This window comes from Pinus tabuliformis, chromosome J (assembly GCF_031772625.1).
Source record: "Pinus tabuliformis cultivar Carrire ecotype Pingquan chromosome J, CPIR1, whole genome shotgun sequence".
NCBI classification, from domain to species: domain Eukaryota; kingdom Viridiplantae; phylum Streptophyta; class Pinopsida; order Pinales; family Pinaceae; genus Pinus; species Pinus tabuliformis.
Window position 1 is genome coordinate 1,493,610,460 of NC_142295.1, and position 27,975 is coordinate 1,493,638,434.

Here is a 27,975-nt window from a genome sequence, read left to right on the forward strand (position 1 = left end):
GAGAACCACCATGAAGGTTCCGGAGTTGATTGAGATACATTCAGCTCTTGGCTAAGATACATTTCTGCATTTTGAGCTCTCGTTCTTGGACATTTGTATATCCCTTCAGATTAAGGGGGGATTGTTAGATAACTAATTCTCAGGATTAACCTTGGGTCAGTTTAAGTAGTTATTGGAGTCCAATAACTCCCAATAACTAATTCAACTATTTCCTATATGTATTTATATGTACATAATTCTTTGAGATCATTTAATATATAGTTTATTTGGTTTCCAGTTGAATGTCTTACAAGTCTTGCCATAGAGAAGTTTATCAAATCCTATCATACACTTTGTTCTTATTTTTTTTAATTAGATTTTAATTTAAAATAATTTAAATACATAAGATAAAATATAATCCGGATAAACGTCAGCCTCATAATCAAGATAAGAGGTAGTTCCCATTACGAAAGAACTATTGAATTGTTGCACATGATAACAGTGTAATAGTCGTGATCAGGATCTCATCCTACTTTATGATTGTGGATGTTAAATTAATTTATTCGACTCTTCGACAAGCATTTGTTTCCTTTGATTTGAGTGTTATTTTTAGGAATATCACGTTGAAATTTTGAAGTGTACTATTTTTGTAAAGTACAGTTTGCTTATATTTGTCGTTGATAGTAGATTTAACTGGTAAAAATATGTTTCTATTTTTAAAATTTAAATCAATATACAAGAATTCTTTCTCTAATAAATTTATTATCTTTTATATTTTAGGGTTGAGAGTATCGAGTTATCCGACAGTACCGGGTGCAAGTTTTCCTCCACAGTGGCAAATAGTGGCTCAAAATTGCACCTAATCCCACTATGTTAAAATATTATGTAGGTTGAAATTCATTACCGGGAAGTATTGAAGGTTGAAGGTTTCGGTTCTCAAGGCATAGTCCAAATTTCGTGTACTAAACTCAATTTAATAGCATTGTTGTTTGTGTTACTGAAATCGTTATGAACAAGTCGTTGTTGCTCGTGCTACTAAACCCATTATGACCAAGTATCCTTGACTTTTTACCTGAAGCATCTGGGGAGTTGTCTTTCTAGGTTATGCTATGCACTTTAGAAGTGACAGTCTTTACTAAATTTAACGGGACTGAGTACTAAACACAATAATAAGTAAGATAGTGAAAATTTAAGTATAAATTAGGCTGAATTATTATTGTTGTTAGACCAAAAACTAAAGGGCTTAGTTTCCGTGTTAGAGTTAAGATCCACTAGACAATGTCAAACAATCTCCGCCAGCCTGAGCATGGTGAGTATTGAACTCTTGAACTATCACTCCAATACTAATTGTTAGAACTCTAAAATTTAGTAGAACTTAGTCTTTGTTACAATGGCTAGAGTTAGGATTCATGAGAGGCCGAGGCGGTTATTCTATGTCACAAAACACACAAGGAGCGTTGAACCCATTGTCCAACAAACCAACCCAAGTCCATTTTCTCTTGCTAATCATAACCATAAGCCATACGACCTTGCCAAGAGAGTTTAACAAAAGTTGTGAAGGGGATCTACAAATCTAGTTTTGAAATACTTGGAGAAAAGAGTACCACTTGTTGAAATTTTTTACGCGGAGAGGTAGAGGAGTGACTTTAGCGAAGCTACTTTTGCGCAACTCTATGACTCTTCACAAAGCTAATTTTGTGCAGCTCGATTTGCATGCAGCTATACAGACTTAAAAACCAGTATTCACTCACGACAAAAAAAAAATAAAACAAAGGTAGAAAAGATTAAGTTTGGAGCAACACAATATCAACTTAGGATTAATTTCTAATTCATGAAAAATACATTCATATGAGACTGTTGCTCATTCACCAAGTAAAAACAAGGTTTACAGGGATTTTCACTTCACGCAAAATAACACACACTATTGTTTTCTTGCGCCCACCAAAATTTTCTCCACCATCTTCTCCTTAGAGACTCTCACTCTATTTCACCCTTTTTTTCTTACTCTCTTAATTGCAAAATGACTTTTACTTGCTTCTTTATCTCAACATACAATTTTTACATTAATGCATGATAGAGAAAATAATTAATATGTTGTTGTTGTGGAGTGCGGGCTATAGTCGCGGAATTAATGCTTGCCCATATCTATGCCTTAAATTCTTTGTTGCATTTCAGAATGGTTCGCGCGGTACTTCTGTTCTGGCTTCAGTCCTTCCATCTTCAAAAAGAGATGCAACCTGCAAAAATACTTTTGATAAGTATGGCTATTGTTAGGGTGTTTAACGCGGTGGTTTGGATTAATATCTCCAACACTCCCCCTTAATCACAATTTCCGCCACTGACAATTCCCAAGTAGTTTTTGAGATAAACAAAACTTTCACATGCCAATGGCTTTGTGAAAATATCAGCAAATTGTAACTGTGACCTGCAGTGCTACAACATAATTTCATCTTTGTTAATCAACTCTCTAATAAAATGATATTTAGCACCAATATGCTTGGTCCTCTTATGAAAGACAAAATTATTTGACAATGCAATTGTTGAGGTGTTGTCGCAGAAAATAGTTATCATTCCCTCTTAGTCATGATGAAGATCCCTCAACATCCTTCTCATCTAAATTACCTGACACGCTGCCGTTGTTGTAACATATTCAACTTTCGCTATTGACAGTGACACTATTGGTTGCTTCTTGGAGGCCCATGAAATGGCTCTGGAACCCAAATGAAAAACATATCCTGACGTGCTCTTTCTGTCATCGACACTTCCTGCCCAATCACTATTAGTGTAACCAACCAGCATGGAATCACTTGTTGATGTGTAAAAAATGCCATAATGTTTTGTCCCATTGACATACCTTAAAATCCTTTTCACTGCTTGCCAATGTGTCTCCTTGAGTGTCTCCATAAACCTCGACACCAAACTTACTACATACATTATATTCGGCCTAGTGGCGGTCAAATACATCAAGCTACCTATCATGCTTTTGTATAATGTCGGATTGACATTGCTGCTACAATCTTCTTTTCTCAACTTCAACCCCATGACAGTTGGAGTTGGTGCGAACTTGTTGTTCTGCATTTTAAATCTCTCCAAAATTTCTGCCACATAAATTGCTTGAGAGATAAAAATTCCATTTTATGTTTGCTTCACTTCTATGCCCAAAAATTATCTTAACAATCCAAATCAGTCATTTCAAATTCACTCTTTGTGACTTGTTTGAAATCAACGATGAGGAAATCATCACTACCTATAAAAATCAAATCATCTACATATAAGACGACAATGATAATCTTACCTTCGCTCTCTTTGATGTAGAGAGTAGGTTCACTGTCACATTTTTCGAAACGATTGTTGAACAAGTAGGCATCTATCCTATTGTACCAAGCGCGCGGTGCTTGCTTCAACCCAGAAAGAGCTTTCCTCAATCGATAGGCTTTGTCTTCTTGGCCTTCTACCTCATAACTAGGTGGTTGCACAACATACACTTCTTATTTTAGAACCCCATTTAAGAACACTGATTTTACGTCCATTTGATACACTCTCAATTTATGTTGCACGGAAATCACCATAACTGCATGCGCTATCTCCATTCTCATGACTGGCGCGAACATCTCCGCGTAATCTCTTCCATGCTGCTGCTTGTATCCTTTGAAAACTAGCCTTTCTTTGTGCCTTTCCATCTTTCCATCAATGTTTCTTTTGGTATTATAGACCGATTTCACTCCAATGACATGTTTTCCTTTCGGAAGGCTCACTAACTCCCATTTGTCATTCCTTTCTATTGCTTCTATTTATTTCTCCATTTCTACAACCCATTTTTCTTCTTTGACTGCATCTTCAAAATGGATTGGGTCATCTACATGAAAAAATAGTGCAAATAGGGTATTCAGACCAGCGCTGCTATCAACTTTTTCTTGCTCATAAATTTCATTTAAATTTATGAATTTTTCTCTTCTTGTGCTTGCTGAAGGTGGGCTTGACATGTCACTTGTTGTTGCACTTTTCGATGTGATTGGAGAAGCACTTGCTTGGCTACGCAAAACTACCCTATTATTTGTTAATGGTGTTTCTTCATGCCTACTTTGTTGCGCTTGAATAAGTGTAGAGGGAGTCATTGTTGAGGAACTACTTGTTGTTGTTAATTCCTCTCTGTCCTCATGTGGTATGCATGCTTTGACATTGATTGTCTTTTCTAAACTTCCATCCCATGCTTCCTCTTCTATGAAATGCACATCTCTGCTGATTATGATCTTCTTGGTTAATGGATTGTAGAGTTTGTAAGCCTTGGATTCATCACTATATCCAACAAATATACATTTCTCCCCCTTGCTGTCCAAATTCCTCCTCAACTCATCCGGGACATGTGCATACACAACACATCCAAAAACTCTCATGTGACTGACACTATGCTTTCTTCCACTCCATGCCTCTTCAGGAACTATGTTCTGGACACTTTTGGTTAGACATCTATTCAAGATATATGTTGCACAAGCGACAACTTCAGCCCAATAATGAATTGGCAAATGCTTTGCCTTCAACATACTCCTTGCGATTTCCATAATGGTCCTATTCTTCCTTATCACTACACCATTTTGCTGAGGTGTATACCTTGTTGTAAATAGCTTGTGAATTCCATGCTCCCTACAAAAACAAAGGAAATCGTTTGAGATGTACTCTCCACCTTTGTCAGTCCTGAGGACTTTGATGTAGTGTCCGCTTTGCTTCTCAACAAGAGCCTTGTATTAGCGAAAGCACTCCAACACTTCACTATTCTGTTTTAGGAGAAAGACCCATGTCTTTCTTGTGTAGTCATCTATGAAGGTCAATACATAGTGGCTGCCACCAATTGATGGTGTCTGCATTGATCCACATAAATTTGAGTGGACAATCTCAGAGGTGCCTTTGCCCTTATTGACTTTCCTCTTGGAAATATCTCTCTATATTGCTTGCCCAAGATACATCCTTCACATAGGCTGTCTGGTTTTCTATGAGTGGTAGTCCCTTCACCATGCCTTTCCTATGCAACAAATTCAAACCTCCAAAGTTGAGATGACCAAATCCCAAATGCCATAACCAATTTTCATCTTTGACCTATGCTTGAAAGTTTACTTGTATGACAGTTGCATCTTTTCTTCCATTCTCTTCTGATTTTATTGAGAGTTGTGTGTGTGCACCTTCTTTCTACAAATCTAATTTTAATTTTAGGGGAAACATTCTATTGTTTGTCATTTGAACCTTTGCAATCAGTTGTCTGCTTGGAGGCCTATCCAAAATTGTGTGCACATCATTTTTGAAGAAGACATTATAGCCCTTTTGCACGAACTGTCCAATGCTTATGAGGTTATGCTTTAGACCGGGGACAAAGTAAACATGTAAGATGTACTTCTTCTCCCCCTTCTTTGTTAGGATATTAACTCTTCTTTCTCCCATGACAGAGACTTTGTTATTAGTCCCTAATGTCACTTCAGATTTCACACTTTTATTTAGATTGGAAAACATTTCTATGTTTTCTGACATGTGGTTGCTACACCCTGAATCTAGATACCATATATCACTCTATTTTTCTTGTACTACATTACAAGCTAAAAACCTCCTATGATGGTTCTGGTTTTCTTTTGTGAAATTTACACTTGGTTTACTAATGCCATATTGCTTCTTTTTACATTCATTTTCATAGTGACTCTACTTTTTACAGTAATGACATTGAACTTGAGATTTATCATACCTCTGACCTTGTGCTTGATTTTGGCTTGGGCCTTGACTTGGATTTTGATTGCTGCCTCTTCCACTTGAGCTTGAAGGGTTGCTTTTTCCACTTCTATGTGGGCTTTTTCCTTTTCCTTTAGCATATGATGTTCCTCTGCCTCTACCTTGACCAAATGATACTTGTGTCTTGAAGGCATGCTTCAGTGAGGAGCTTGTTGCTCTATTCAGTCTATGTTCATGAGAAATCAATGAGGCATTAAGCTCATCCACTGAGAACTGTGAGAGATCCTTTGTCTCTTCTATGGCCACAATAATGGCATCAAACCTTGTTGGCAAGCTTCTCAAAATTTTCTCAACTATTTTTCTTTCCTCAAGTGTCTCACCATGAGGCCTAATTTAAGTAACCAACCAACTTACATGTGTAAAAAACGAGTCTACATTGTTAGACTCTTTCATGCAAAGTGTTTCAAAGTCTCTTCTCAACATTTGCAACTTTGTTGTCTTGACTTTTCCCATGCCTTGGTAGGCTATCTGGAGGGTGTCCCATGCTTGCTTAGACTTCGTTGCTGCTGCAACCCTTGGGAAAATACTTTCATGAACTGCTTGGAAAATATAGAATAAAGCTTTTGAATCCTTCTTTATGTTGTCCCGTAACAAACCTCTTTCTAGTCGAGATAAGGCATTGTATGTTGTTGCATCTGCTAGTTCTTGGAAACCATTCTCCACCAAATCCCAAATGTTTTGAGAAGAAAATAGGGTCTTCATTGTAATAGCCCAATAATCATAATTTTTTTCATTAAACTGAGGTATTTGAGGATTAGTCAAGTTTGTGCTTGATGTTGCCATTTCTTGGCATAAGAAAAAAAACTTTCTACTTGTTGGTAAATATGTTGAAAACACTCTGCCCTCAAAACAATTCTGCTGCCAGTAAAAACAATTTTATTTACACTAACAGAGTTTAATCCGCTCTCATACCATGTTGATTTTTTTTACGCGGAGAAGCAAAGGAGTGACCGAAGTTGTTCGTGTAGCTCTATGACTCGCGAAGCTGATTTCGCCTGAATTTTTTTACGCGGAGAAGCAGAGGAGTGACCGAAGTTCGTGCAGCTCTATGACTCTTTGCGAAGCTAATTTCGCCCAACTCGGCACAACGATATAAAGACTTAAAAACCAGTATTCACTCACAGCCAAAAGAAACAGGACAAAGGTAGAACAGAGTAAGCTTGGAGCAACACAATAAAAACTTAGGATTAACTTCTAATTCATGAAAAATATATTCATATGAGACTGGGGCTCATTCACCAAGTAAAAACAAGGTTTACAGTGATTTTCACTTCACGCTGAATAACACAAAGTAAAACACAGTAACTGGACAACCAGTATGCAAAAAAATAGAACAAAGGTAGAACATAGTATGTTTGGAGCAACACAATAAAAACTTATGATTAAATTATTATTCATGAAAAATATATTCATATGAGATTGGGGCTCATTCACCAAGTAAAAACAAGGTTTACAGAGATTTTCACTCCATGCGGAATAACACAAAGTAAAACATAGTACTGTTGTTTTCATGTGACCACCAAAATTTGCTCCACACTTTTCTCTTCAGAGACTTGTTTTCATGTGCCCACCAAAATTTGCTCTACACTTTTCTCCTCAGAGACTCTCGCTCTTTTTCTCTTTAACTCTCTTATGCTCTCTCTCTATAGAATTACTTTTACATTCATATTTAACTCAACATACGATTTTATATTTAATTCATGACAGAACAAAATAATTAATATAATGTTGTTGTTTAGTGTGATCAGGATCACCCAGGGGTTTGTGGAGTATGGGCAATAGTCACTGAATGAATGCTTGACCATATCTATTTAGCAAAATACAAGTGGCTTCAGTCCTTCATTTTCAAATATAGAGGCAACCTGCAAAAATACCTCTGAAAAGTATGGCCCCTGTGAGAGTGTTTATTGCAGTGGTGGGATTATTATTTCCAACAAAAAAGAAAAAGCATGGTGTAAAAGATTTCTCTTCTCAATATTATGAATCAGATATTGGAAACTTCAGTGATAAATTACTAAAATGAAACTAAACTAAATTAGATGGTTTTGAGACCTACTAGGTGGTTGGAATTAGATTCTTCAACAATTCAAAATGGTAAACCAACCCTAATAATATGTGAATGAAAAAATCTAAATTTAAAATTAAAAAAAATATATGTTCAATGAGAAAATTAAATATATGACATAAAATTTATTGGAATTGGATTTTTACTTGGATAACCAAAATCTCCGGCTTCGGATTTACAGTCTAAATATCGAGTCGCCAGGTCCTCAAACTTGCCCCTCCCACTAACAATTTCTTCCCTCAGGGCACTAAATTGGGCAATAGCAACATCTCTGGTAGTTGCTTTGATCCTTTGGCCACGTGGGTCTTGCCATAGAGAAGTTTATCAAATCCTATCATACAGTTTCTTCTTATATTTTTAATTAGTTTCTAATTTAAAATAATTTAAATACACAAGACAAAATATAACAGTTTGTTCTTATATTTTTAATTAGTTTCTAATTTAAAATAATTTAAATACACAAGACAAAATATAACAGTTTGTTCTTATATTTTTAATTAGTTTCTAATTTAAAATAATTTAAATACACAAGACAAAATATAATCCGATAAACGTCAGTCTCATAATCGAGATAAGAGGTAGTGTCCATTACGAAAGAACTATTGAATTGTTGCACATGATAACAGCATAATAGTCGCGATCAGGATCTGATCCTACTTTATGATTGTGGATGTTACATCAATTTATTCGACTCTTCTACAAGCATTCTGGCACTTGCATTACAGCGGAGCACGGGGAGGAGCAGCAATAATGGCGGAGACTGATAGGCGGATCGAATGAACATTCCCAAAGGTGACGAGCAGAGAGTGGAGCGAATCCTCTGCCGGCAACGTGTCAATACATGAGACCACTAGCTTCCAGCCGTTCCCACCTTCCATTAACACCAGACAAGCGCCAATCCTTTAGAACGCCACCTCCAGCAGCGCCAGCATGACACGTTAACAACCATGCATCTAGTTTTATAAACCCTTTTTCCTGTCTTAGCTCCATTTTATGCCTAAGCCGCGGAGACACTGCCGGGGTATGAACTCTTCATCTCAGTGCCTCTCCCTCCTCCGTTTTTTCTTTCTTCCGCTAGCGGCACTGGCTCACGGCTCGGTAATGATTCTCGAACAAGATATCCAGCTTCTATAATTCCCTAAACAGCTTTTTCAATTCTCTGCAACGGCTTCGAATTATAAGCTCCATAATCTTTATCAGTTTCTAATATGACTTCCCAGCCTGGCCAGTCGATGTCTCTTCGGTCTTTGCTGTATTCACGTGGTCGGCGGTTCGGTTTCGGCTCCAGGTTAGTCTAATCCTCAGCTCCTCTCACTTCTGTGTTTTCAATATTATGAAGCTCATATAGTCATGAATGCCAAATATGTCATCTGTAATTCTTATTACCGCTAGTATTTTAAAAAAAAAGGGGTATGTGAGTAGAGTAGCAATGATTTCTGAATAGGCTGGCGGTTTGCTTCCCTATAATCTTATAAGTCTCCTACAAGATGCTGAAAACACTCTTCCATAATCTTAGAAACCTTTTTGTTATCTACAAACCATGCAATGACGTTAGATTCAAGATTGGATAATGGTGGTGCATTATGAAAGTCTATTGCTGCTGCCTATTGTGTGACGAGTCGCAGGCTCAACCCTAGGTTACCCTGCAGAGATCCTGACTTCGAATTTCGTTCCGTTCCATTTTCAACGGGCAAGGAGAAGGTAGGAATACAGATCAAAATAGACGTACGAAGTCATTATCCCGAATCCTGGAACATATCTGTTTCGGGATTTCGCGAGATGCCCCCGCTGCCATTTTTTGCTTGCATGAAGAAGCTTCTGGCATCTCAAGTACTTGTCTTAAAGACCATTTGATCCGATTTTCTATTCATATAAGCCGTGACCATTTAATCCACAGTGCCTTTCCTGATAGTTGTCATCTTTATTCCCTCTCAAAGACTCCCTATTTAATCAGCAAGAGTGGACTCGAAAAGGTGGTAGGTAAATTCAAATCTTAATCTTTCTGGGATCTTCTGAGTTCACTCCTTTTCTCGGGAAAGGCGAAGTGAAGGGGATGATGGATGAGCTTTATAACTCCGTGGAAACGGCAGAACTTGTAAAGGCTGCTGAGGACGCGGAGCATGTCTGGTCAAATGCCTCCCTTGCCACGTTGGACGAGATGGTAATAAAACCATCTTCCTCAAGAGGAGCCCCATTTATAAAGAGAGAGAACAGAAAATTCAATAATCATCAAAAACCTGTTAAAACCTCCCTCCCGCCTCTGGCTCTGAGGATAGATATATCTCAACTAGATCAAAGAATTGAAAGCCTACAGAACTTGGCCTTGATTGGGAAATGACATTTCTCTGAAATGTCTGATTGTGACATGAGGAATTGGCTAGCTAGTTTTTGGAAACCGGTTATAGGTTACGTCCCGGTTATATCTAGCCTAATGAAGGACTGGTATTGCTTCAACTTTCAATCCGCAGCTGATGCAGAGGCCATTCAGAATCAACCATGGGTATATAAGAGAAGCTTTCTAGCTCTGTACAGGTGGTATATAGGTTTTGACCCTCTGAAAAATACTCCTGTCAACAATTTTATTTGGGTTAAATGTCCAAATCTTCCTTTAGAACTGTGGTCAAAAGAGTCCTTGGAAATGATAGGTAATGCTATTGGCCGTTTTGTCTATGTGGACCCATGGTGTCTGGGTGAAAGAGACAAACGTATTGCATGGATCCTCATTCAAAGACCTTTCAGGGGGGGCTACCCTGATCATATCCAGATTAGTTGGAAGAATCAATCCATCAATCAAAGGCTAGACTTTTGGGGTATTCCGTTCAGGTGCGCTGCCTGTAGGAAGACAGGTCACGTTGTTAAAAATTGCCCTAGTACAAAACTTTTTGGGAACAGAAGGCATATTAAAAAATCTTTTATAAATGGAAGCCAATCTTCTCCTTTTTCATCTTCATTTCAACTCTATAGTCCAGGTAAGCAAAAGTTCCAGCCAGACCATCATAAGCACATGGAGGATATCACGCAGAAACTGGATCCTGTATGCCCAGGATCGGATGACAGTCCTCTCCCCGGTATGCAATCAGATTTTCAAAAGTCTCCCTTTATTGAGCCCAAGGAAGTTGGTCCTATCCCCTCGCCACCTTCTATGCAAAACGAAGATTACGCTCCTGTTTCATCTCAAAGTCTCCCCAAGGAGGTGAATTTTTCTGTTGGCTCGATCCCTATTCCAATCTCCTCATCTTCCCCAGAAAACTCAACTCTCCGAATCCTCAAGGGGAAAGAAAAGGATGGTGGACCGACCCCCCTCAATTCCCCGTCATCCTCACCGTAAACCTCTTTGATAGTAACTTAGACCATTTGCTTGACAATGAATCCCTTGAATTACAGTCGCTTACGATTCATAACCCAGGACCTAACCTTTCGCCTTCCATAAGTCCGGACTCGGCAAGAAATATTACAGTTCGGAAAAAAGCCAGAGGAGGAAGCCGTCATTTTCGTGGTAGGACTACAATCTCAAATGAAGGCATCATGAATTTATCAATGGTTGAGATCCCAATCCTTGAAGTCTCAGAACCATAGCCCCTTAGAGCAAGCTGGGCTACAGAATCTTCCAAATGATCCCTATCATCTCTTTCAATATTCGGGGTCTTGGCGTTGATCCCAAATTCATAACGCTAAAAGATTTTTTTTTCCATTCCAGGGCTGCCATCATCCTAATCCAGGAAACAATGCACAATAAGGAAGATTCAATCGCATATTTCCGGAAAATGCTTCCGAACTGGTCCATTGCAGCTACAGAAGCTAATGGTTTGTCGGGTGGCATGGCTACTCTGTGGGACCCCTCTTGGGTTCGAGCAAAGGCATATAAATGCTATGCAGGGATTATTATATCAGCATCTATCAGGGGATGGGATTTTCCGATAAATATATTAAATCTTTATGCTCCATACAAATCTCGCTTCGCCTTCTGGAACAGATTTTTTGCCTCTGATCTGCTTGATATAAACAATCTCCTTATAGCTAGTGACATGAATGTGGCATTAAAATCTAATGAAGTATGGGGTCAAGGAAAGATAAATAATGGCCTGGCGAACTTCATAAATGAAGAGATGCTCAACAGAAAATTGATTGATATAATCCTGATGACTATGAAACCATCTTGGTCAAATGGAAGAGTAGGCGAAGTCTATATAGCAAAAAGGCTCGATAGGGTGTTCATTTGTGCTGATATCATTGACAGAATTGGAATGCCACGCCTCTCCATGGAAAATATCCTGATATCGGATCATTTTCCGATTCTCTTAGTCTAGCCTGACAATCTCTTCCGTAAAGGGTATTCTTTTAAGTTTGATGGAGGCCTCCTTCTTGATTCAGCCTTTAATGAATTCATTCAGAAGGAGTGGAAAAGAATTAAGGACCGGGACAAATTTTTTATTTACTCCTCTTTCAGAGAAAAATTGAAAGAATTAAGGGATCTGATTAAAAAATGGCAATTTCAAAAACATCAAAAGGATAAAAAAGATCTTCAAATGATTCAACAGGATCTAGACATCCCTCTGGCATCCACAGATTACACTTCATGTTCCCTTGAGATGAAAAATCGTATTAGAATCTTGGAGAAAGAAAAACAAAGGTTGCTGAATCAAGAGGAAGCCAAATGGAGGCTCAAAAGCAAGGCACTGTGGTTGGATAAAGGTGATAAAAATACAAAAAAATTTCACAAATATGCAAATGCTAGGAGAGCAAGGAACTTCATATGGAAGATAAAGGATGAACAGGGCAACACAGCTTCCTCTCAGGATGAAATTTCCAATTTGGCAATGGATTTCTTTAAAAAACAATACAGCAGGAATAATGAGATTGCATTTAATGATATTATATGGGCTTTGGACCGGGTGCCGGAGATGTTTGATCAAGCAAAAAATGAAGCCTTATTCTCTCCAGTAACAGAGAAGGAACTACTTGAGATTATGAAATCTTTTAAAAAAGATAAATCCCCCGGTCGTGACGGATGGTCAATAGACTTCTTTATTCACTTCTTCGATCTGTTCAAATGGGACCTGCTCAGCATGGTGGAAGCATCCAGGATTTCAAGGAGCATTCATTCATACACCTCATCTACCTACATCACGCTTATCCCCAAGAAGGAAGAGCCAATATCCTTTCTGGACTTCAGGCCCATATCTCTTTGCAATATCACTTTTAAGATTATTTCAAAGATTATCGCAGAAAGAATCAAAGGGACGCTGGCTTCTTCTCTTTCCCCTAATCAGCATGCATTCTTAAAGGGCCGAAACATCCTTGATGCTGTTGCCTGCACGCAAGAGTGCATCCATTCCATGGCCAAGCAAAATACAAATGCAGCCATTATGAAAATAGACATCAAAAATGCATACGATGCTTTGGATTGGGGATATTTACAAAGTCTCCTGGTGAAAATAGGCCTTCAGCAGGGTCCCATTCGCTGGATAATGGCATGCTATCAAAATGTAAAATACGCAGCCTTGATAAATGGTATTCCCTCTCCCTTCTTTCAGGCGGAAAGAGGATTACGGCAAGGGTGCCCGCTATCGCCCCTTCTGTTCATTATTGCCATTAATTCCCTAAGTCTGCTCATCAATCAAGCTGTGGAGAAAAATGAATATGCTCCGATCAGAATTTGCAAAAATATCCACATCTCACACAATCTTTTTGTAGATGATCTGCTTCTTTTTGCCATGTTGTATAAATCCACTTGGATCTGCATCAAATCCATTCTGGATCGCTTTCAAACAGCAACAGGGCTAGCCATCAACAAATCAAAATCAATCTTGTTCCACAATGGTACTGACGAGAATCTTGCACGCTGGATCACTCATCTCTTTGGCATTTCCTCCAGATCGCTATCTCAAGGAATCAAGTATCTTGGTTTCCGCCTTAAGCCCAAGGCATACTCAAAAGAGGATTGGAGGTGGCTTATAGAACGTTTTCACAACAAGATATCTTTATGGGAGAATAGATATTTATCTCTGGGTGGAAGGCTTATCCTAGCTAAAGTAGTTCTCATGCAGTTATTGGTGTACTGGGGTCATCTGTTTCTTCTTCCGGCAAGCATTCTTCAGTCCATGAACAGGATAACAGCCAATTTTATATGGGGGGCCAATGTGAAAAGGAACAAGATTCATCTATCTAAATGGGACCATATATCGATGCCAAAAAATATGGGCGGCTGGGGTATAAAAGATTTAAGGATTTTCGGGAAAGCCCTTCTTTGCAAATCTCTTTGGAGAGGCTGTTTCCACTCCAATCCATGGAGTGCCATTATCCGCCATAAATATCAAAAAGGGAGAACTGTGGAGTTCTGGTACAGGTCTGGAGCTATCGGAATCAAACAGGGATCAGCCATTTGGCTAAGTTTCAGGAGAATAGAACAATATTTCTTATGTAACCTTAAATGGAGGATCTTCTCTGGCTCCAAGATCCTTATTGGCCTTGACCCTATCGCTGATGTCAAAGATCCTCTAAAGTTCTCGGATCCTCTTCTGTTTTATCTACACAGGTCAGTTTGCTTCACGTGTAACAGAATTATAGAGAAATGGAATGGCCTCTTCCCTATCCTTAAGAATGCAGCAGAACTTGGCATCCCTCAAGATTTATCTTCTTTATGGCTCTCTCAAAAATTATCTATTGAACAGATGGCCTTGAAGCGCGCTTCGTCGGAGGATCACATGGTTTGGTCGATTCGATCATCTACAGCAACTGTCAAAGATATTTATTTGGACCTCATCTACAAAAAAATTCCTCCGTCCAGGAAGATTTTCCCTCTAAAATGGTGGAAGCTCTCATGTCCCCTAAAAGTGATTATTTTCTCATGGCTCGTCTTTTATAACAAGAACCTGACTTGGGAAAATTTAAGGAAACGTGATTGGAATGGCCCCAGCAGGTGCGTTCTATGCAAGATGGATGAGGAAACAAATTCCCATATGTTCTTCTCCTGCAGGACCTCCTTACTTATATGGTATGAACTTGCTATGATTTATTCCGTTCAAATTCATAACTTCTCTTCTGTGGATGCAGCTTTTCATTGGTGGGGAAATCAACAGCCTCACAAACGCCCAATCCTCCCGATAACTATATGGAGTATATGGAAATGGAGGAACTTAAAAGTACTTGAGAATTCAAACATATCTTTCAACTATGTGTTATCATCAGTTTTAGCTCTTCATCCTTCCAGTGCTCGACAGTAGATTTGCTGAAGGTCATAGTGCCGATATATTTGTTTTTGGCAGTTTTGTATGGAAGTTTGGTATGGGCTTCATTTGCCCTTCTCATGAGATAATTTGCTGAAGGTCATTATGCCGATATATTTGTTTTGGCAGTTTTGTATGGCAGTTTGGTATGGGCTATATGTGTTCTTCCATGAGACAATTATGCACTTATCTTGTTTAACTATCTTTTCCTTCTATGGGGTTCATCTGCTTCTTCCACAGAGGCAGTCTACTCTCTCCATGTGTGCTCAACAAGCATATGCTGTATATATTGCCTCAATATAATATTAAAGCTTTTCTTTCTGAAAAAGATGTAACTAATAAAAATATGTTTTTATTTTGAAAATTTAAATCAATATACAAGAATTTCTCTAATAAATTTATTTTCTTATATATCTTAGGGTTGAGAGTATCGAGTTATCCCACAGTATTGGTTGCAAGTTTTCCTCCACAACGACAAATAGTGGCTCAAGACTGCACGTAATCCCACTATGTTAAAAGATTATGTTGGTTGAAATTCTTTACCCCGCAGTGTTAAAGGGTGAAGGTTTCGGTTCTCAAGGCATAATCCAAATTTCGTGCACTAAACTCAATTTAATAGCGTTGTTGTTTGTGCTACTGAACTCGTTATGACTGAGTCGTTGTTGCTCGTGCTACTAAACTCGCTATGACCACGTATCCTTGACTTGTTACCCGAAGCATTTGGGGAGTTGTCTTTCTAGGTTATGCTATGCACTTTATTAAATTTAACAAGTCGAGTACTAACACACTAATAAGTAAGATAGTGAAAATTTAAGTATAAATAGGTTGAATTATTATTATTGTTAGAACAAAAACTGAAGGGCTTAGTTTCCGCTTTAGAGTTAGAATCATTAGACAGTGTCCAACAATCTTCACTAGCCTCAGCATGGTGAGTTTTGAACTCTAGACTTCAATTCTAATACTATTTGAGGAACTCTAAGATTCAACGGAACTTAGTCTTTGTTATAGTGACTAGAGTTAGGATTCATGGGTGGGCGGTTAGTCTATGTCGCAAAACACACAACATTAATTAATGTTGAACCCAATGTTCAACAAACCAACCCATGTCCATTTTCTCTTGCTAATCATAACTATAAGCCATACGACTTGGCCAAGAGAGTTTAACAAATGTTGGGAAGGGGATTTGCAAATCTACTTTTTGAAATACTTGGAGAAAAGAGAACAGCTTGTTGAATTTTTCTTACCTGGAGAGACAAAGGAGTGACTTTCGCAAAGCTACTTTTGTGCAACTTTATGACTCTTGGCGAAGCTCGCCCAACTCGATTTACAAGTAACTATACAAACTTAAAAAGCAGTATTCACTCATGGAAAAAAAATAGAACAAAGGTAGAACAGAGTAAGTTTGGAGCAACACAATATCAACTTAGGATTAACTTCCAATTCATGAAAAATACATTCATATGAGACTGCCGCTCATTCACCAAGTAAAAACAAGGTTTACAGGCAGGTGGAATAATAGACAGTAACTGGTGTTTTCACGTGCCCACCAAAATTTTCTCCACCATTTTCTCCTCAGAGACTCTCACTCTATTTCACTTTTTTTTCTTACTCTCTTACTTGCAAAATGACTTTTACCTGCTCCTTTATTTCAACATACAATTTTTACATTAATGCATGACAGAGAAAATAATTAATATGTTGTTGTTGTTGAGTGTGATCAGAATCGCGCAGGTATTTGTGGAGTGTGGGCTATAGTCGTAGAATGAATGCTTGCCCATATCTATTTACCAAAATACATTAATTGCTTTAAATTATTTGTTGTGTTTCGGAATAGTTCGCGTGGTACTTTTGTTCTGGCTTCAGCCCTTCCATCTTCAAATAGAGACGCAACCTACAAAAATACTTCTGACAAGTATGGTTGTTGTCAGGGTGTTTAACGCGGTGTTTGGGATTAATATCTCTAACACTCCCCCTTAATCACAATTGCCGCCATTGCTAATTCCCAAACAGTTTATGAGATAAACAAAACTTTCACATCCCAATGGCTTTGTGAAAATATCAGCAAATTGTTCCTTTGACCTGCAGTGCTGCAACATTTTTTCATCATTGTTAATCAACTCTCTAATAAAATGATATTTAGCATCAATATGCTTGGTCCTCTTGTGAAAGACAGAATTCTTTGGTGATGCAATTGCTAAGGTTTTGTCGCAGAAAATAGTTCTCATTCCCTCTTGGTCATGACGAAGATCCATCAACATCCTTCTCATCCAAACTATCTCCCACACTACTGTTGTCGACATATTCAACGTCTATAAAATGAAGGAAATCATTTGAAATGTATTCTCCACCTCTATCAGTCCTGAGGACTTTGATGTAGTGATCATTTGAAATGTATTCTCCACCTCTATCAGTCCTGAGGACTTTGATGTAGTGATCATTTGAAATGTATTCTCCACCTCTATCAGTCCTGAGGACTTTGATGTAGTGTCTGCTTTGATTCTCAACAAGATCCTTGTATTGGCAAAAGTGTTCAAACACTTCATTTTTCTGTTTTAGGAGAAAGACCCATGTCTTCCTTGTGTAGTCATCTATGAAGGTCAATACATAGTGGATGCCACCAATTGATGGTGTCTACATTGGTCCACATAAATCTGAGTGGACAATCTCCAAAGGTGCATTTTATCTTACTGACTTTCCTGCTGGAAATGTCTCTCTATGTTGCTTGCCAAAGATACATCCTTCTCATAGGCTATCCAATTTTTCTATGAGTGGTAATCCCTTCACCATGTCTTTCCTATGCAGTAAATTCAAACCTCCAAAGTTGAGATGACCAAATCTCAAATGCCATAACCAATTTTTATCTTTGACCTCTACATGAAAGTTTACTTGTATGACAGTTGCATATTTTCTTTCATTCTCTTGTGAGTTTATTGAGAGTTGTGCTTGTGCACCTTCTTTCTACAAATATGATTTTAATTTTAGGGGAAACATTCTTTTGTTTGTAATCTAAACCTTTGCAATCAGTTGTGTGCTTGGAGGCCTATCCAAAATTGTGCACACATCATTTTTGTAGAAGACATTATAGCCCTTTTGCACGAACTATCCAATGCTTAGGAGGTTATGCTTTAGACCGGGGACAAAGTAAACATCTGAGATGTACTTCTTCTCTCCCTTCTTTGTTAGGATATTAACTCTTCTTTCTCCCATGACAGAGACTTTGCTATCAGTCCCTAATGTCATTTCAGATTTCACACTTTCATCTAGATTGGAAAACATTTCTATGTTTTCTCACATGTGGTTGCTACACCCTGAATCTAGATACCATATATCACTCTATTTTTCTTGTGCTACATTACAAGCTAAAAACATCCTATGATGGTTCTAATTTTCTTTGTGAAATTTACACTTGGTTTATTACTAATGCCATATTTCTTCTTTCTACATTCATTTGCATAGTGACTATACTTTTTACAGTAATGACATTGAACTTTAGATTTATCATACCTCTCACCTTGTGATTGATTTTGGCTTGGGCCTTGACTTGGATTTTGATTGCTGCATATTTCACTTGAACTTGAAGAGTTGCTTCTTCCACCTTTGTGTGGGCTTCTTCCTATTCCTTTAGCTTATGATCTTCCTCTACCTCTACCTTGACCAAATAATACTTGTGTTTTGAAGGCATGCTCCAATAAGGACCTTGTTGCTCTATTCAGTTTATGTTCATGAGAAATCGGTGATGCATTACATTCATCCACTAAGAACTGCGAGAGATCCTTTGTCTCTTTTATGGCCACGACAATGGCATCAAACCTTTCTGGAAAACTTTCTCAACTATTCTTCTTTCCTCAAGTGTCTCACCATGAGACCTGATTTGAGTAACCAACCCACTTACATGTGTAAAAAACGAGTTTACATTGTCAGACTCTTTCATACAGAGTGTTTCAAAGTCTCTTCTCAACATTTGCAGCTTTGTTGTCTTGACTTTTCCTATGCCTTGGTAGGATCTCTGGAGGGTGTCCCATGCTTGCTTGGACTTTGCTGCTGCTGCAACCCTTGGGAAAATACTTTCATGAATTATTTGGAAAATATATAACAAGGCTTTTGAATCCTTCTTCCTGTTGTCCCTTAAAAAATCTCTTTCTCGTTGAGATAAGGCATTGTATGTTGTTGCATCTGCTGGTTCTTGGAAACAATTCTCCACCAAATCCCAAATGTCTTGAGAAGAAAACAGGGTCTTCATTGTAATAGCCCAATAATCATCATTTTTTCCATTAAACTGAGGTATTTCAGGATTCGTCAAGCTTGTACTTGATGTTGCCATTTCTAAGAATAAGAAAAAAAAAACTTTCTACCTGCTGGTAAATACGCTAAAAACAATCTACCTTCAAAACAATTCTTACTGCTAATAAAAACACTTGTTTTTATACTAACAGAGCTGGTAAATACGCTAAAAACAATCTACCTTCAAAACAATTCTTACTGCTAATAAAAACACTTGTTTTTATACTAACAGAGTTTAATCCGCTCTGATACTATGTTGAAATTTTTTTTAGGTGGAGAAGCAGAGCAGTGACTTTTGGGAAGCTACTTTTGTGCAGAAGCTGATTTCAACTCTATGACTTTTCGCCAAGCTAATTTCCCGCAGCTGTATAGAGACTTAAAAACCAGTATTCACTCACGGTAAAAAAAATAGGACAAAGATAGAACATAGTAAGTTTGGAACAACACAATAAAAACTTAAGATTGACTTCTAATTCATGAAAAATATATTCATATGAGGTTGGGGCTCATTCACCAAGTAAAAACAAGGTTTACAGAGATTTTCACTTGAGACGCCGACCAAAATTTGCTCCACCATTTTCTCCTCAGAGACTCTCGCTCTCTTTCACTCTTTTTTTTTCTTACTCTCTTACTTGCAAAATGACTTTTACCTGCTTCTTTATCTCAACATACAATTTTTGAATTAATGCATGGCATAGAAAATAATTAATATGTTGTTGAGTGTAATCAGAATGGCACAAGGATTTGTGGAGTGTGGGTTATAGTCGCGGAATGAATCCTTGCCCATATCTATTTACCCAAATACATTAAATGCCTTAAATTCTTTGTTGCGTATTAAATGCCTTAAATTCTTTGTTGCGTTTTGAATGGTTAGCGTGGTACTTTTGTTCTCGATTAAGTGTTTCCATCTTCAAACAGAGACACAACCTGCAAAAATACTTCTGACAAATATAACTGCTGTCAAAGTGTTTAACGAAATGATTAAAATTAATATCTCCACCACCGCTAAAGATCAGTAGAACCTCCTATCAAGGAAAGAGAAGCGAAAATCCGCGGGCTTCAATCTCTTCGCTGCTTGCTTTTGCTAGGGAAGAACGTAACAAGACCACTAAGCTGAGTTGGGTTAGCAATATTATCGTACTTATTAGCACTAGGTATAAGAGTTAGTTTATTCTTTGTGAATATTAATGCATGCGGGGTAGGAATGTATGCTTCTTTTCGGTTTCCACTTTGCCTTAGTGATTCCATTGTAGCAGAATCAGTGGTGGGGTTATAGTGAGTTAAAAGCTGGCCGTTAATGGCAAGGAAACTTATTGGCGCTACTAATCAAAGTTGCCGACTGCCAGTTTACGTTCTAAGTGAGCTAACGTAAGACTAATTGGAAATTGCCACTAGCAAGCTATTTCAACAAATTTAGATGAGAATGAGTTGACGTTACAATGCCTCTTGCACTCCAAAAATAATTGGGAATGAATCGAAAATAAAAGCAATTCAGTGAGGGTGCTATGCTGTTTTGTTTGAAATGAGAAATTAATGACAAATGAATGAAACAGGTATTGAAAAATGTTCATATAAAACAAACAATTTTTATAGCATATATATATTTGTTGAGATTTTCTTTATCAAGAGACATTTCATTATATGTTGAAGATGCTTTTTTAAAAAATCATTAAATATTAAGAACTATCTAATTCTGACTCTGGAGAATTATCTAAATGCAATTTTTAGATTTAATTATTATTTTACCATATTATTTTTGTACTAAAAATAACTAATAATTTAACTGATTAATTATTTCAATATTTTTTTAATCATAATTTTTGAATGCTTTAGCATCTAATTCTATTTATGAAATTCAAAATTGTTGGTTGAAAAAGGTTTTAAAATATATCAGTTAATTATTTTTTGAATTAAAAATCTCTAAATATATATCACCATTATTTATAAGTTTTTTAATAAAACAATATCATGTATTTATATTTCTTTCTCTGTTGAAAATTTGATCCTTAGATAGAGCTATTGTTGAATTGTTATTATAACAATGGTCATTTTCATCCTGGTTCAAGATTGTCCAATATATTCTACATATCTAAACTGTTTGACAAACCATTATTGTGGTTCCCAGATACTTACCTTCTATGAGATAGTCATAATTAGATGTTTCCTAGGTACCAATGAAATCATATCTAAACCAAAATGAAAGACATGCACTTATACTTATTTCTCTCATATAAGTTGCTTACAAAATCACAATCAATGTAGCCCAAAAAAAAAAAAATCAATGTTTTGTACAAAGTCCATATCTTGTCATTTGTTCTATGTATTTAAAAAGATTTTTCCTAACTTACTAATGCATTTGTACAAAGTCCATATCTTGTCATTTGTTCTATGTATTTAAAAAGATTTTTCCTAACTTACTAATGCATTTATTTACATGTCTCAGTAAACTTGGAATGAAGCTTTGAACTGCTCAAAGGCAAAAGTTGTAGAAGCTCAATAGGATCTAAATCAAGGGTTTTCAAACAACACTAGTTCACTCATTGAGGAAGTGATTAGCTCCGAGGATATTGAAAAAACCCTTCAGAAAAAGAGGCCAAATTGGAGGAAGAGAAAGAGCTCAATCTCTCCTCTTTTTCTCCTTCCTATTTAGATGTTCTAAAATTCAATCAATAATCTTCTTCTCTATTAACAAGAAGTAGAAAAGAATGAAGTGAGAAATCCTCAAAATGTTCATCATTCTTTAATTTTCCATGGTTCTATTGTGGAGTCACTTTCAATTAAATATTACAAATGTTCTACTTTTCTGGTTCTATTGTGGAGTCACTTTCAATTAAATATTACAAATGTTCTACTTTTCTACTATCTTGTGCAAGCAATTTTTAAGAATCTATTCCTATGCTCAAATCTCATAAGATCTATTATTGAATCCTGCATTTGTTGGGGAAAAAATGATATTTTTTTTTTATAGAATCAAATTTATGTAATTAAGCTGTGTTCCAATTGGGCCCCTGCTTTTGTTGAGGGTAACGGTTTTTTCCTTTTAAAAATTATTTAAGAATATTTATCCATATAATATTGATTATGATGCACTTCAACTGCTCCGAATGAGGCTTTTTGATTAATATGAAATTTGTTTGGGTTAAAGAAAAACAAAAAAATATTCTTATTTTAGTCGTGCAATCATCCAAAAAAAAAAATATTTTGACTTTGACCATTTCCATATAATTTGTCAGGTCCTTTTGCCTTCTCACGTTGTAACACTTCACAAATTCTCCTTAAACACTTCGCAAATTCTCTTTAAATTTTGAATTTGCAAAATGATCATCCATTTTATATAAATAAATAATACAACAAAATTTTTGATTAAGATAAACGTTTTTAAAAATAAATTACGTTTATTAAAAAATAAAAAATATTCCTATAAACTCCACCACGGAACTAAGGTGTGGGGGGCAGTCGCTTCTGTTTACCCACCAAACAGTATGGGTATTCGTAAGTCATCTACCTTATCCACATTTGCACAAAGAAAAATAGGAAATAACTCACACAAAACAAAAAAGGAAGAGGAGGACCATTATTCAATGTAACTTCCAACTACTTGATGGAACATACTCGATTCATCGGATCCACATAGTACGCGATTTTCGTCCGAACCTAGCCAGAAAAATTGGGTTCTGCCTGGTTAAAAAGTGCCATTGTCCTCGGGAATGGATATTGTGGAAAGATTTCGAGAGGCTATGGATGCCATGGAAGGCCACCTTTCCGCAGCTGTTATATGTATAGTGGTGCTCTTGTCAACATGGGTGCTTTTTCGTAAAATTCACAGAACTACTAATAAATTGGAGAAGTTACCTCCAGGGCCACCGCCATGGCCGATCATAGGACATCTCCACATGATAGGAAAGCTTCCCCACAGGAATCTCGCCATTCTCTCTCAGAGATATGGACCGCTCATGTCCCTTCGCTTGGGCTCCGTTCCGACTGTAATCGTCTCTTCTGCAGAAATGGCTCAACAGTTTCTGAAGACTCATGACCATGTTTTTTGCAGCAGACCTCCAATGCGTTGTGCAGAAAACTTGTTTTACAATTCCATAGATGTGACTTTTTCTCCCTATGGACATTACTGGAGGCTGGTCCGAAGGATTTGTGTTTCAGAGCTATTGAGTCCCAAAAGGCTCGAATACTTCCGCTTCCAAAGAGAAGAAGAAGTCTCTGTAACTATGATCCGTTCTCTTCTGCACAAGTGTGCTACAGGTTCCAATCCCGTTGTGGATGTCACTGAAACTGTATCAGCTGTTGTGATTGATATTTTGTGCAGGTTGGTATTTGGTCGAAAGTATTCAGACGGGGAGGGATATGACAGCCGAGGATTCAGGGCAATGGTTCCCGAGATTTCTTCGTTGCTGGGTGCTTTCGATATTGGAGACTTCATACCCTACCTGAAATGGATGGATCTCCAAGGTCTGGGTCGTCAAGAAAAAAAGATTCTTAGGAGAGCAGATGCATTCTATGAGAAGATCATAGAGGACCATCTAGTCCAAAGCGACCTGCAAAAACCCAGGGATTTTGTGGATGTCTTACTTGCAGTATCTGAAAATACTACGCCGGAGGTCAATCTCGGACGAGAGAGCATAAAAGCCCTCCTTATGGTAAGTTAAAAACCCTACTTATTCTTCGCATATTTAGGTGTATTCTAATTTAGAAATAGGTTTTTTCATTAAATCTGATCATATAAATGTATAAATAGGTTTAGAACTTTTGCAAACCTCTAGAGCGTTCAAATTATTTAAATTAAAACTAACCTGAAACATGATTTTGAAAAAACCATTGGACTATGCAACATATATTTATATTAGGTCACATAGTTCAATGTGTCTGCCCAAATATTAGTTTAATCTGGGCATTGGATTATATGGTATTTTGTAGGATATGCTTCATGCTGGAACTGACACTACCTCTACGGCCTTGGAGTGGGCCATGACAGAACTATTAAAAAGGCCTCTGTTGATGAAAAACGCCCAAGAAGAGTTGGAGAATGTGGTAGGGCTGAATCGTAAGTTACGCGAATCTGATTTACCCCATCTCCCTTATCTACATGCAGTAGTGAAGGAAACCCTAAGGCTTTATCCTCCGGCGCCCCTTATGGTTCCCCACGAATCTCTGCACTCGTGTAGCCTTTCGGGTTATGAAATCCCTGGCAGGACTCGTGTTATCATCAATGCTTGGGCGATTGGAAGGGACCCCACGTCATGGGAGGACGCAGAGGAGTTCAAGCCGGAGAGATTCATGGGAAGGTCTGTTGATGTGAAAGGTCAAGACTTCCAGTTAATTCCATTTGGGTCGGGCAGAAGAGGTTGCCCGGGGATTCAGCTGGGTATGGTGGCTGTGGAGTTTGTGTTGGGACAGCTCTTGCATTGCTTTGATTGGAGACTTCCCGAGGGAATCCAAGGACCAGATTTGGACATGAATGAGAAATTTGGTATCTCGACACGGAGAGCAGTTTCTTTGCTTGCGGTTCCAACCCCTCGTCTACCTGTGCAAGCATCTGATCCTCAGTGTTCATAACTAAATAGTCGGTTGACCAATTGTGGAGGGATTGTTTCTATTTGTAATATGTGGATGGTTGAATAATCGGCGATTTATGACTTATTCTAATGCCATATTTGTATCTTTATTTTATTTTATAGGATATTATTACAGTTAGGGTATGATGTTCAATAATTACGGATTATGTTTCAGTATATTGTTACAGTTTCATGTTCTATAATCAGTGTTTATAATTATGGCAATTCTGGGAAATTTTGGTATAATATTTAAATAATATATCGCTATTGTTTATATTTATATCGCTATACCTGTTGAGGCACTGGAGCCTCAATGCTCATAATTGAAGGGATTGTTTCTATTTGTAATATGCGGATGGTTGAATAATCAGTGATTTATGATTTATTTTAAGGGCAACGTTATATTAGATATTTATAATAGAAATTTTTTAAATGTGAGAATGTATTGAGTTGAGATTACTAAGGGTTAAATAATGTGATTTTTAGAGAATTTTCTTGATATATAGTTAAATTAAAAAATATTGTTTGATATATTAAAAATAAATTAAAAATTTATTCAGTAAAATTCTCTAATTCAAAAATAATATTACAATTAAAATAAGATGTTAAATAATAAAGGATTATGTTTTAGTATATTGATACTAATAAGAATGGAATTATGGCAATTCTGGAAAAAAAATATTGAACCTGAGTTTAAAGAGTATATTGCTGTTGTTTTATATTTATAAATTCTTCCAAAGATCTTTATAGTATATTTTATAAAATTTGTATTTCATAACAATGGAAAGCTATAGTTTTTTCTTTTCTTTTTCTCATTAAATATAAAAAATGAATAAATGAAAGATATATGTATTATTCCAACCGATTTTGTTGTAAAGGAAGTCGATAGTGGCGATGTTTCTCCCAAAAGAAATCTGTAAAGGCCAGACTTTTGTGAGAATAAAGTCTCATAAATAGCCCAAGCCATTGCCCTGTTTGTTTTAAAATCATTAGTCAAAGAGGTTTAATCGTTCTTTCTCAGTTTTTTTAGTGCATTGGTTTCCATATCGATGTTTTTATTGAAATAGGGCTTCTTCATCCATGTGAAGCAAATCCGTCAGTTTTACTGGTCAGTTTACGTTTTTTTAATAAACAAATAAAAATGTTCTGTTTCTTAACATAGGAAAACTAAAATTGATTTTGGGATGACAGAGTTTCACACACACACACACAAAAATTTGTATTCATTAAAAAAAAACAAATGTAACAAAAATCTTCCTCTAACAAAGGGATTACATCAACATTGCTTCCATCACTCTGTCTCTCCCTGAAAATTTACACTGCTGCGTGTGTAATTTTTCTTTTTTACTTCTTACTTTTGCTGTGTGTGTAATTTTTCTTTTTCATTTCTTACTTTTTCGCGCTGGTGCCTATTACATTACATCTTCAACAACAACAAAAAATGACATTACATTTTACTTGTACCGTAAAAAAACTACTCTTGTGAACTAAAAACAATAAAATTAAAATCTTTACCTACATTCAACAACCGTAGTAAGTTTATATTAATTATATTCAACAACCGTAATAAATGTAATGAATTTACATTAATTCCATCAGAAAACTCATCTGTGAACTAGATACGACTCTTCCTTTTAACTCGTTTTTGGAGAAATAATCTTTAGATACGTTTGATTGGCCGTTGTATCTCACATTTTTCTTAAGCCTTATCACTTGTCTGATGTTCAGGTTTTCCGCCGCATTAATTCCGTCGATCTGGCCCACATTAATCGGACGGTTGTCAGTCAATATCGCATGGCCTCTTTTACCACACTTTACACGCCAAGGAAAGGTTGTATTTGCAAAACTGCTCGGGTATGTGTCGGCTGATGAGAATGCTTGCTACCCCTGGAGAATTACCACCATTCAGCAAAAAGCGGTGCGGGGAACTGCCAGTTTTGATGCTACAATTGAAAGTAACATTTCAACACTCCTCTTTAATTTCAACCGCTGGGTTATCAGTCATATCCAGACATTTCCTCAAAAACTCAAAATTTTTCTGCCCTAATGGTTTGGTCAGAATATCTGCAACCTACTCCTGAGTTCTGTAGTGTTCTAAAAAAATTTCTCCATTGTTTACCAATTCTCTGATGTAATGAAACTTTGTGTTAATGTGTTTCGTTCTCTTATGAAACACAGAATTCTTGGATAATGCAATAGCTGAGCTATTGTCACAAAAAATCACAGTTCCTTTTGCTTACTCTTGGCATAAACTTCTTAACATCATTCTCATCCAAATTGCTTGACACGTTGCTACTGTAGCTGCCACATATTCTGCCTTTGCTGTAGACAACGCTACAATACGCTGTTTTTTAGAAGCTCATGAAATGGCTCCTGAACCCATGTGGAAAACATAACTGGATGTGTTTTTCCGATCATCTGCACTTCCAGCCCAATCACTATCAGTGTATCCAATTAAATCTGAACATTTTGAAACAGTATATAAAATGCCAAACCTTTTAGTACATTTAACATACCTTAGAATCATTTTTGCTCCCTGCTAATGTGCTTTTTTTGACCTCTCCATGAATCTAAAAATCAAACTAAAAGCATGCATTATATCCGACCTAGTTGCAGTCAAATACATGAGACTCCCAACTATGCTCTTGTACAAACTAGGATTAAAATCTTTGCTGTTGTCCTCTTTGCTGAGTTTTAATCCCATCATTGTGGGAGTGATTGTTGCTTTGCTCTCCTGCATATTAAATCTTTCCAACACTTCATTAACATATTTCGCTTGTGAGAAAAAAATCTCATTTCCATTTGTTCTACTTCTATTCCTAAGAAGTATCTCAGCAAACTCATGTCCGTTATTTCAAATTCTTTTTTCATGACTGTTTTGAAATTTTCAATAAGGTAATCATCATTACCTCTGAAAATAATTTCATCAACATATAACACAACAATTAGTATTTTACCATCATTTTCTTTGATGTAGAGGGTGGGTTTTCCCTCACACTTTTCAAATCCATTTTCCAGTGGATAGGAAATACTGTACCACGCTCTTGGTGCTTGCTTCAGCCCATAAAGAGATTTTTTCAATCTGCACATT

The 27,975-nt window shown here is 36.9% G+C and overlaps 2 protein-coding genes across 3 annotated transcripts; both read left to right on the top strand.

Annotated features, from left to right (window-relative positions):
- The first annotated feature begins 8,623 nt into the window (after positions 1 to 8,623).
- Positions 8,624 to 26,988, top strand: LOC149233066 (uncharacterized). 2 transcript variants are annotated; one of them, XM_089376649.1, is made up of 3 exons: positions 8,624 to 8,911; positions 9,034 to 9,101; positions 26,613 to 26,988. In XM_089376649.1, exons 1-3 carry the CDS (start codon positions 8,807 to 8,809, stop codon positions 26,929 to 26,931), a joined length of 492 nt encoding a protein of 163 aa, XP_089232775.1. In that variant the 5' UTR covers positions 8,624 to 8,806; the 3' UTR covers positions 26,932 to 26,988. The 2 variants fall into 2 exon arrangements, with proteins under 2 accessions (XP_089232775.1, XP_089232776.1); XM_089376650.1 differs by lacking the exon at positions 26,613 to 26,988 and adding an exon at positions 14,867 to 15,202.
- On the top strand, positions 22,912 to 25,057 carry LOC149233067 (cytochrome P450 71AU50-like). Its single transcript, XM_089379681.1, has 2 exons — positions 22,912 to 23,969; positions 24,247 to 25,057. The coding sequence occupies exons 1-2, from the start codon at positions 23,028 to 23,030 to the stop codon at positions 24,883 to 24,885; spliced, it is 1,581 nt and encodes a 526-aa protein (XP_089235807.1). The 5' UTR covers positions 22,912 to 23,027; the 3' UTR covers positions 24,886 to 25,057.
- Positions 26,989 to 27,975: the final 987 nt, after the last annotated feature.